At 48.8% G+C, this 11,507-nt stretch overlaps 1 protein-coding gene across 1 annotated transcript; it reads left to right on the top strand.

Moving 5' to 3' along the window:
- Positions 1–67: 67 nt before the first annotated feature.
- Positions 68–11,439, top strand: GGA2 (golgi associated, gamma adaptin ear containing, ARF binding protein 2). The gene is made up of 17 exons (XM_048321303.1): positions 68–165; positions 768–852; positions 1,687–1,762; positions 2,280–2,378; positions 3,309–3,432; positions 3,920–4,023; positions 4,484–4,564; positions 5,306–5,443; positions 5,578–5,659; positions 6,535–6,654; positions 6,917–7,084; positions 7,333–7,388; positions 7,676–7,827; positions 8,615–8,784; positions 9,714–9,883; positions 10,311–10,421; positions 11,013–11,439. The coding sequence occupies exons 1-17, from the start codon at positions 132–134 to the stop codon at positions 11,121–11,123; spliced, it is 1,881 nt and encodes a 626-aa protein (XP_048177260.1). The 5' UTR covers positions 68–131; the 3' UTR covers positions 11,124–11,439.
- The last annotated feature ends 68 nt before the right edge of the window (positions 11,440–11,507 follow it).

Below are 11,507 nucleotides of genomic sequence, written 5' to 3' on the forward strand. Positions count from 1 at the left end.
TGGAGGGCTGGTGGCGGGGTGTTGTGCTGAGCCCACGCCCACAGCGAACACTTCCACGCCACGAAAACTCACGTGGGCTGCCCGCGGGGGCGGTGGAGCCGCTTCCTGCTGGGGCGGAGCGGACGGAGCCCATGGCTGGCACGGGGCAGCTGGAGCGGTGGCTCAGTGAGTGGGGCTGGGCTCTGGGGGTCGGGGCTGGCTTGGCCGCTGGCTCCGGTGCCTGTTCCAAACTGGGTGGGCACTGGACCAGCTTCATCTCCGTGGGGAAGAGCCCATCGGCATCACGGAACCCCGTTAGGGTGATGTGGGTGCTGTCTCGCTGCATCTGTCCCTTTCCCCATCTGTCCTGTCCATCCTCAGCCCCCAAAGCTGGCTGAGTTACAGGCTGGGGAGTGGATAAAGCCAAAAAAAGACTTTCCCCCTGTAATTTAGCTGTGCAAAAGTGTAAACTGCCTGTGTTCCAGCACAACAAGTTTTGCAGTGTGGTCCCGGGAGAGCTGCCTGTAAATGGTTTTGAAGTTTCTCATGCTAAAAGCAGCATCTGCTGTTGTCAGGCTGTGCTTGACTTTAAGTGTGTGCTTGGGACTATATTTTTAGGCAGATTTTAGTAACAGCTGTTTCGTGCTCGTCCTGGATCTCCCCTTTCCGCTGCCAAAAGCCCTGGAGCAGCGGCACCAGAGAGATCTGAGCTGCTTCCTGCCCTGAGTGCTCGCTCGCACTGAGGCCGCGCTTTCCTTTTTCCTCTCTTATTTTTCTCCCTTTGTAAGATGAGGCCACTGACCCGAGTACCTCTGAGGAAAACTGGGAATGCATCCAGCGGTTCTGCGACCAGGTGAACGCTGACACGGAGGGGTAAGGCAGACAGACAGCTCTTTGTGTTCGTCCAGGCTGTGTCTGGCTCTGAGCTTCCCTCACGGCTCTGTGGGAATGGGGCCTGGGGCCACGGTGTGGGGAGCTGAGGGGGCTCGCTGGGCTCTGCTGCTCCTGGGAGTGGAAATGAGTTGGAAATTGGTATTTGCCAATGTGATGGAGGGTGATACCTAGGAGTGGGCTCTGACATTGATTGCTGGAGCCCACCGGGCAGCCGATCCTGCTGGCCATGCAGCCCCTCAGGAGTCTGGCCAAGGATTCCTGCTGTGGGGTTCTGCAGGAAAGCCCCGAGGGAGCTCAGCCTCAGCTTTTCCTTCCAGATGGGTGGAGGATCTCTACTGAGACTTCCCCACCTTCCAGCTGACAGTCTGGGCTCTGTGGGAAGTAGCAGGGACTCATTAAGTGAATGACCTGTCAAACCTTAGTGATCATCTCTGTTTGGAGCAGACTGAGCTCAGAGCTCATAGTCTGGCACCCAGCTCGTGCCCAGGAGCTGGCACGGGGTACCCTGGCTGTTATCAAAGCTCCTGCAGCTGCAGAGAGCCAGGTCTGGTGGTGCTTGCCCATGGACATTCCCCAGCCTGTCCCTGCTGCTCCTTCCCAAAGGACAACCCCTGGGCATGGCTGAGGGGCAGTGCTGGGATCACCAATTCCCCTCTTGTGCATGTGCACATGTCCCTGGCCGCCGCCATGCCCAAGGAAGGTTATCTGTCCTGTTGTGAATCCAGAAGTTGCTCTTCTCTGCAGACCAAAGCCAGCAGCATTTATTTTTCCTGGGAACTTGTGCATGGTGTGACTTGCTTTGCTCTTCCCCAGCCCGTTGTTTGCGCTGAGGCTGCTGGCACACAAAATCCAGTCCCCTCAGGAGGGGGAAGCTCTCCATGCTCTCACAGTAAGTACTTGATGCGCACACAAAGCAGTCACTTGGAAACAGTCTGGCAGGTAGAACAGCAGAGCAGACAGGATAGCTCTCTCTTCCTTTTCTCTTAGATGTTGATGTCTTTCTCTTTCTCTTGGATGCCTCTCCCTTTTAACTTTCCCTTGCACAAGGAATACAGAAACCAGAGTACAGTGGAGGGAGTAGCTGCCTCTGTGCCTCCCCACATTGCTCTGCTGCGGTGTTTCGTTGGTCTGCGGCTCTGGCTGTGTAAGCTGTGTCCCACCACAGAGGCAATAGCTCAAAAGTTGTTAGTGATGAGTAGAATAGAGCAGGTGGTCTTAACTGTGCTTCTTAGGAAGGTTGGATGAAGGAATAAAACATGTTCTTGCTGCATGACTTTCTCAGTATCTTGTATTCATGAGTGCAGTGCCAGAAGGTTCTTAGATTTAGTATTATAATGACAAAGTTTTTGAAAACTCCCCAAGCCTTGTGTGTTCAGTTCTTGTTGGTAACATTTTGTTTTCTGCAGGTGCTGGAGACCTGTGTGAACAACTGTGGTGACAGATTTCACAGTGAAATGGCAAAATTCAGGTTTCTGAACGAGCTGATTAAAGTGCTTTCCCCAAAGGTAGGTGATGGTGGCTATGGGGCATTTCAGGATAAGAAATGCAGCTCTGCTTTATCAGAGGCAGTGGGATCTTCTGGCCACGCTCCTCTTCGTTGGGGTAGGCCTGGGCCTGCCTGAAACACCCTGTCGGCATCGCAGCCATCAGTTTCCCTTTCTGGTGGATCCTGCACACATTTACCACTGGTACATGTTTCATTTTCCATTGCATCAGCTCAAAGGCAGAGCTGCAAAAAATTGATTTCAAAGAAATGCTCAACTGAAGAACAAAACTCCTTGTCTCAGTCTCAGGCTTGGGAACAGGATTTCAGTGAAACCACAGAATTTAAAGTATATATCACTGAAGACAATTCTGTTTACTGCTCTGAGAGGACAAGTATCATTTAATGAGTTTGACATGCCTGGTCTTGGGGAGGTTTGTGTTTTTGTAATAAAAAGAGTGCTCATAGGCAATAATGAGAGAAATTGGAGAAGACATCCAGATGCTGATAAGAGACAATAACTTTCGTTTCTGGTTTTGTTCAGTTTTTGTGTGTCTGGGGCTAGCTGAGGCCAGTGGTGTGATTGCATTGCAGCAGTTAAGGGGAGTGTTTAAAGTCAAGCACAGAACTGTTTTCACTGAAATAAAACAACCTGCTTTGGATTTTGGATTCAATAACTGATCAGAGAGGTTTGAAGAGGTTTAATTTTGATGTTACAGAACATGTGTGATTGTCATACACTCCATAGCATTCCTTGTGTTTATAGCCACAGCTCTAAACTGTTTCCTAACCCCAAGATACACAGTTGTCAGCACTGTGAATAAACTCACAGGAATCCATTTTATCATTGGTTTCTGCACATAAACTCCTTGGGGCTGGATCCCTGTGCCAGATCTGGCACCAATTCTTTGGGTTTAAACTTTTTTTTCTTTCTTTACTGTCTTGTTTTCAGTACTATGGAATTTGGTCTTCAGAAAAAGTCAAGTCAAGGGTCACAGAAGTGATATTCAGTTGGACAGTCTGGTTTCCTCAGGAAGTCAAAATCCAGGATGCTTATCAGATGCTGAAGAAACAAGGTTCAGTTCTGTTATTTCAGTTTCCTTTTTCGCCTCCCAAGCCCGTGGTTTCCCCCACAGATATCTGCCCCCATCAGCTTGTGACTCAGCTTTTTCATAACATGCTGTTTGTAAGGAAAAGGGACAAAGGCCATACTTCCCAGGCTGATTGGGTTCTGAAGGATGCATGGAACTGTTTAAAGGGATTTTCCAAAGAACAGCCTTCCTGAGCCACAGCCCAGACCAGTCTGGAGGCCTCTGTTCACACTGTGTGCAGGGAAAAAGTACAGGACAAACTCAGAAGTGATCTTTGCCCTGGAATACTCTCCCAGGGTTATGAGAGATGAGTTCAGAGGGATCCTGGGATGGATTTTTCATTCATTCCATTATATTTAGTAGTCCTCAGTGGTACTTTAATCCAGAAATCTGTGCAAAACCTCATGCCCTGTTGAGCATCGAGGTTTCTGCAGCTTGGGCATCATTGAACAGCTACTGTTACCTGTTCCAGGGATTGTAAAAGAAGATCCCAAACTGCCAGAAGACAAAATTTTACCTCCCCCTTCTCCAAGACCTCAGAATTCTATTTTTGACACAGATGAAGAGAAATCCAAGGTAAACCTTAGAGTCTTCATGCCCTGCCCTGTTTTGTACTGATGAAAAAAGAGGATCAGTAATATTTTGGGAGCTCCTGCTGTTTCAGACAGACTATATCAGAGTAATACTGGTCCTTCCTGCAGTGTAACAGCTAGAGAACTCTGTGAGGCTTTGTCAGAAATATTTGCTTAGTAAAAAGTGAAACTTTTTTACAGAAAAATGTCAGTTTCCGTGAAACCTCCCCAAGGGAGGGCTTCTCCAGGTGTTAGAGAAGTTCTGCAGAGCCAGAGTTCCTAATCCTGAACAGCCAGTGTATGCAGGCAGCAATATAACCTGGATTATATTATGGGACAGGATCTGACGTATTTCCAGGATTATAGGACCATTCCTGCAGCAGGTGTCTCTCATGTGTGATGTGTGCCTGCAGCACTGTGCCCAGAGGCTGCTGCTCACTGCTGTCCCATCCCTGCCCTGACAGCTCCTGGCCAGGCTCCTGAAGAGCAGCCACCCTGAGGACCTGCAGGCAGCCAACCGCCTGATCCAGAGCGTGATTAAAGAGGTGGGAACTCCTGGGAGAAGCCTCTTTGCAGCCAGGGAGGGTGGGAGGGAACTTGGCCATTCAGTCTTTGACAGGAGACTCTCTGTACTGTAGCCCCAGAGGAGGGCCCATGTTCAGTCTTTCCAAAATACTCTGAATTTACAGCATGGGATCATTTTGTTTTGTTTCCCTAAAATATGCCATTGCCAGGAAGAGGGGAATATGTGAATGTGCATACAGCAGGACGCTTCCATGTCAATGAGACCTTGGCAATAGTACTGCAGTAGTGGTAGGAAATTTCCAAAAGTAAACTCAGTTCCCAGGTGGAAAAAAGTCGCTTCTGTACAAAACTGCCTCTTTCCTGCATGCAGTGTGTGTGTGCACATCTGGCCTGTCTGTTTGCATGTTCCATCTGAAGGAGCATCCCACTTCTCTGCTTACGTAGGAGATTTGGTTCAACAAAGCCCTGTGGTCATTTTGGGTGTGTTCTGTGTGGCAGAAGCCACCAACCAGCTCAAATTTTGAAGTCACACTCGTGCCTGTGGTGAGATGAATTCCATATTCCACAGTACACGGCCAGGGTGCTCTGATGGGGCGGCTGGGGGCACGTTCTCACCTGTGCTGCTTTGTGCCTTCTCTGCCTGCAATACAGTATCAATAGGAAGCAACTCCCCAGGTGTGACCCAGAGAGCTCCAGACAAACACGTGCACTGGCTGTGTCAGCCAAGTTATCATCTCCTTTTCTTTCGTTTTTCATCACAGGAACAAGAAAAGTCAGCTCAGGTGTCCCGAAGAGTGAACACCATCAATGAGGTTTCTGAGAATGTCAAACGTATGGATGAGTTACTGGAGAACTACAGGAGACATGAATTATCCCCAGCTGACCAGGAGACCCTACAGGTAAATGCTCTTTTTCCTGCATAAATGCTCTTTTTCATCCCTCTTCTAGAGGGAGCTTCACTTGCAGGTGATTGCAGAGACAGAAGTGTGAGTTTGCCTGGGATGTCCTGAGCAGTGAAACATTTTCTCCCCAGGCTCTGTTCCAGCGCTGTGAGAAGCTCAGGCCGCTGCTCTTCCGCCTGGCCAGCGAGGCGGTGGCTGACGAGGAAGCTCTAGGTAAGAGCCAATACTGTCCTCGTGGTTCCCTTCCCTGGGAGAAGAGTGCTTGGGCATTTGGTACCCTGTGGGCAAAGCTCTCCACTCTCACCATGAAACCCAGGGGAAATGGCATTGGGTCTCCTCTTGCTCATCTCTGAGGAAGTTGTTAATTTTCACTTGGAGCCCGAAGTTAAACAGTGAATCCATTTCTTCCAGCTGAGGTGGTTTTCTGAGTTTTTTTGAGTTCTGATGTTCAGAGAACTGAAGGCTTTTGAGGCCTTTCCAGATACTGAACTTCTCCCTCTCTGTAAAAACAGAAAGGGAAGTATATTTTCAATTTTTAAGTGTAATACCAAGGAAGGTATCCTGGTTTCAGCTAGGGTAGAGTTAATTTGATAAGAGCAGAATCTTTGAATTCCACAATTGGCATTTCATTCCTGTCCATATGCCTTGAAAACCTGACTGAAGCAATGGTTGCTGAACAGACATCTTAAATAGCAACCCTGAGACCTCAACTGCATCTCACACCTTCCTTTCATACCCATGGGTGCCATGGCTCTCCAGCTGGGGAGTGCTGGGTTATAGACTCAAGTACACTGGGAAAACTTGTGGAGAACAAGAAAGTGCAGAAGAGATGGCAGAAATTAGGAATACTTCAGAGATGGGATAAGATTTCAAAGTGATCTTCATGAATGAGAGAGAGGCCTGAAATCAGCAGCCGTGTGTGCAAAATGGAATGAAAGGCAAGTGAAGAGCTGAGGGCAGCCTGCTCCGCTGGCCTTCTCTCCTGAGCTGCACTGTCCCTTCCTCACGAGCAGTTTGGGGAGTACTGTGGAACTGTCCTGACCTTCCTGTTGGAACATGAGTATTTTGTATCTTCTCTGGTTTCTCAGCTGAGATCCTGCAGGCCAATGACAAGCTCTCACGGGCGCTGGGGCAGTACAGGCAGGTTGTGGCCAGCCAGGAGAACGGGGATGGAGTAGGTTCAGCTGCCAGCTCTGCCCATGCACCAGGTGAGAAGCACCCACGGCACCCCACGGCAGCTCTGCCCCACATGCCAGGTGGGAGCGGGGTTTGGGAGGGAAGTGCTTTTCAGAGAATAAACGTGGAGAAAGTCCTATAACACAGGAAAAATATTATATAACCATCATTTTCTCTTGCATATAGTTGACAGAAAATATTCCTGAATTTTTTCACCTTTCAGGCACACCTGTACCCATGGATGTGCCATTCCTTTCTGGAGGTTCCTCGCTAACTCTGTCTCTGTTCCCAAAGCGTGCCGAGCAGCCCCACGGCGCATGAAGAGCTACACCCTGATCGACTTCTCCGAGCTGGAGGCCATGGCCCAGACTCCCCCAGATCCCTTTGCAGACACACCCTCGGCCTCCCGCCACAGCAGCACAACCTCCACCTGCCTGCTCGAGGAGGAGTTACAGTCCTTAGGTCTGTAGGTGCAGTTCAGTGTCACCCTTGTTACTGGGGGGTTTGTGGTGTTTAATAAAGAGAGGAGAACTTTGACTTCAGTGTCAGTCCCAAGAGAAAGTAGAGCCTTCCAGGTGTAAGTTTTCAGGGATGCAGCATCTTTAGTGGTGTTAGACCATAGCCAAACTGCTGTTAGACAGCAAAGGAAGAACCTGTGGAAAAGCCCTGTTTTCTGTAAATTATCTGTGGCATTTTGGTATCTTTCTTAGGTCTCTGCAATTCCCCTGTCATACAGAAACCACCACCTGATTTTGGCCTAGCAGAGGTGAGTGATGCTCAGATACTTTGCAGTCCATAAGGTGTAAAGACAAAAATCAGAGATGATTCCTGGTCTGGCTTTCCCTGGCAGCCTTTTTAGTGTCCCATTCTGTTCTGAGGAGAAACTGGAATCCTCTTGCTCTCAGTTAATCTCTCAAGTGCACTTTGCAACCAAATGACTCTATATGTATTACTACTTTAGGCAGTGTTATTATAAACAAAGTTCTTTCCAGCAGAATAGGTTTATTTTTGCTATTATTGTATAACATGAACCTGAAGGGCCTTATTTTCCAGCCTGCTGTACACAATGGATTTAGGGAAGGTGTAAGTGCTGTTCAAACCCTGGGACCACAGGAGAGTTGGGAAGACAGCTGTGCAGGGAAGAGTGAGTTCCGGAGCCTGGATGAACAGCTCTCTCCATTATCCAAGACCAAGACATTCTCTTTGTAAGTAAACTTTGCCTAATAAGAGATTTCAGGGCTGAGGAATTCTTTTACAGCAGGGAGGTTTAGGAAAACCTTTCAGCTGCCCCTGGTCAGTGATGGCAAGTGATCTGTGCACACATTGGCTCTTTCCTGCAGTTGTGCACCTGTTAATTGCACTTTGTAATTGCACACCAGGACTTTCCAAGGGTCAGAAATTTGGGAGACAAATCCCATTGGCTGGTAACAAGGTGATGTTGAGCTGAAAGAACAAAAACCTTACAGTCAGGCCTTTTTATAGTAACCTGTAACTCAAAAAGTACTTTCCTCAGCTTTCTCCAGACTATGACAAAGTAGTTTCTAGGCATTCAGTGGAAGCTTGGAACAGTTCACAAATCAATCTGCACAGATCTTCAGAGCAGTGGACTACTATGATATGTTTATACAGTCTGCCATAATAAAAGAAATTTTACTGAAAATTTCCAGCTTCTTGCAATGTCTTTGAGCTGGAATTTACTTTATTCTCCCTGACTAGGGCTCCAGAGAAGCTGTGTGTAGAGACAGCAGACTTCTAAAGCCCTAAAACTAAGTTTTACTATAGTAACAGAACCAAAATCTGCCTTAATGAGTTTTGAAACAGGAAGATCTTCCATAGATGACAAGAGTTTTTTAATTTCTCAAGAACTCAGAATGTAAGCCTGTAGTTTCTTTATACCTAAAGGGGATGAAGGATTGGGAATACAGCAGAAGACAGTATATTCCCTGTAGAATCCCCAGTTAATGCAAGCTTTCTGCATGCTTTTCTTTCCAGGGATTTATCACCAATGCAATTGCCCTTCCCAGATCTTCCAAATAACTCAGTGGCAGATCCTCCACTCCTCAGTCCAGGCTATGAGCTGAAGCCTGCTGCCTCTTTGCATCCAGCTTCCTATGATGCTTCTCTAGAAAACCTTTTTGTGCCTTTAGTCTCAGTTACACCAAGTAAGTGCAATTCTGTGCCCCAGCTCTCCTTACTAGAGGCTTACTAGAGCTCTTCCAAGCAAGCCAAAGTAGCTTTGTGCTTTGTGGGTCAGCTGGAGACAAGTAATGACTGTTCTGTGAAAGGCTTGATGTACCTGAGAATTTGAGCAGGTGCTAGGGGTCATAGCATGGCAATGTCCTTGTCCTCTCTACTTATTACTCAGGAGTTTCGTGCCCTGACTAATCTTTGTAATGTGCTTCTAAACTCTCTGTCCTTCACACCTTCAGTCAAGCTTCAAACAGTTGTTCTACAGGGACCTAAAAGACACTTCTGAATGGGAATTGCCCCACTTCCTAAAGAAGAGCTCTTCATTCCACCTCTGCTTTTCGGTTTCACACTGTATGGCCCAGCTCCGCAGCCCCTCCCCAGAGCATTTCCTGGGTATGTGTCACCCCGGGGTCTCAGCCCAGGGCCACAGAGCCTTGACTCTTACTGCTGCTGGAAGAGGGCAGGTGCAAAGACATCCTGATCTGCCTTCAGTCTCAAGTGAAGGACTTAGCAGCAGATTTTGGAAGGGCTGGGTGGTGATGATTCGCGTGAGAATTTGCCAGGCATGCATGATAAGGAGCCAAATCTTGTGTGTGCTAAGAAAGACACTTTGCTTTTCCCACTGCATCTCTGTTGGATCCACACCTGACTTCTCTCGATGACTGGTGAAACCTGAGCTGCTAAATCCCAAATGCAGACATTCAGATTCCTGTCTCTGCCTTAGGGGCAGGTGTAAATCAGGGGCAGGTGCTGTGTGCCACTTGGTTTGTGAGTTTGCTGAAGGAAGTAAAAGTTTGTCTGCATTTTCCTTTCTGCTGTTCCTTATCCCATCTTTCCTGTTCGCCCTCAGATGGGAGAGGAATCCAGGCTTTGATTCTGATTCTCGTTTTGTCTCTGGCAGGCACTATCTGTCCACTCACTGTGTATGATAGGAATGGTTTCAAGGCCATGCTCCACTTCTCCAGAGACCCGGCTCCCGGCCGGCCAGATGTGCTGGTGATGGTTCTGTCCATGCTGAGCACCTCAGCTCACCCCATTAAGGACATAGTGTTCCAGGCTGCAGTCCCAAAGGTGAGAAGCCTGTGAAAAAGTAGCAGAGATGCTCAGAAATGTCCTGAGGAGAAGGTCCGCCATTTCTTATTGAGTATTTGCCTTGCTCATGGGACACTGTGTGGCTCCCTTCCTCTGCACGGAGAGCCTGTTGTACAGTGGTGCCTGTGGCATCGGTGCCCGTTTCACGGAGTGTATCCATGGCCTTGCTGCAGCCAGAGAGGGCTCCAGACCTGCTGCTTCAGCCTCTTGAGTAGGGCTCTTGCTGCCTGTGCATATGTAGCATGGAATTGGCTGTTCAGGAATATCTGCCTTTAGTTGCAGGCTGTGCTTTTCACTGAATGATAGAGTCTGGCTGATATATCTTTAACCAGCTCCGTGGCTCAGTAATGCTCCCAGCCCTTTCCCAGCATGGACTAAAAAGTATTTATTTTGTTTTCTCTTTCAGACCATGCAAATTAAGTTACAACCAGCCTCAGGTTCTGAGCTGCCAGCCTTCAACCCTCTCCTCCCACCTGCAGTGGTGTCCCAGGTGCTGCTGCTCGCCAACCCACACAAGGTGCTGCTGATGGGCACTTGGAATCCCACTGGGTGTTTGCATGAGATATGGGGAGGGTCTTAATAATGGGGAGATGCAGTGGAGAGACAGGGCAGTCTGAACTGTGCTGGGAAGATGTTTTTCCTGCTCAAAGAGCTTTCCAGAGCTACAGTCTGAAGGATTGTGTGGGCAATTGCTGCAGGGGCCTGCACAGTTCTGGACCATCTGCCCACAGAGACAGCTCTAGGCACTCACTGTGCAGATGTTGGCAGCTGATGGAACACAAGCTGATGGCCCCCAAGGCACAAGTGATGGGTGGCAGATCTGTTGCATTGGTGGATAATTACGAGACCCAAGAATGTGTAAGGAGCCCTCTGTCTCTGAGAAGGTTGGCCAGGCCTGGATTGCCAACATGCCCATGGGTGGCTTGCACAGGTCTCCCAGTTGCTCTTGTCTATCTTAGGAAGATCCAGGGTTTCCTTCTGTGCAGAGCTTCTGCAAGGCTGGTGTTTCTCCTTTCAGAGGTGACTCACTGCAGCAAGGCTGTGAGGGGTGAAAGAGTCCAGGAGTTTATAATCATGGTGTGTCCCTCTCTCTTCCTTTCTCTCCCAGGATCCTATCCGACTGAGGTACAAACTGGTGTTCATGCAGGGCATGCAGCCCTGCAGTGAGGTGGGAGAGGTGACTGGCTTTCCAGAAGCAGAGCTCTGGGGCAGGAGCTGAAGTCCAGCTGGCTCAAACACTGCCATGTTGCCTTAGCCATGGAGGAGGAGGGACTGGGGGCCAGCAGTGCTGGCCAGTACTCCATAAGGGCACCTTTTCTCGGGATCTGCCACCTCCTTCTTCCTTTTTGTGCCTGGCAGGAGTGTGAACTGGTTGCTTCTGCCACAGCCTTTCCCTGTAGCTGAGCCTGCTTTACAGGAGCCTGCTGGAGAGCACCGCAGCCGCGGTGCTTCTGCCATGCACACCTTTCCTGCTGCTTTCTGGGCCATTTCCCCTTTACTTTTTGAATTAAAAAAAAAAAAAAAAAAAAAAAAAAAAAAAAAAGTGAATCTACACCAGCATTCAGCGCCCGTGCCAGCCTCTCTGGAGCCACGGCAGGGCCTG

The sequence above is a fragment of the Corvus hawaiiensis genome, chromosome 16 (assembly GCF_020740725.1).
Source record: "Corvus hawaiiensis isolate bCorHaw1 chromosome 16, bCorHaw1.pri.cur, whole genome shotgun sequence".
NCBI classification, from domain to species: Eukaryota; Metazoa; Chordata; class Aves; order Passeriformes; family Corvidae; genus Corvus; species Corvus hawaiiensis.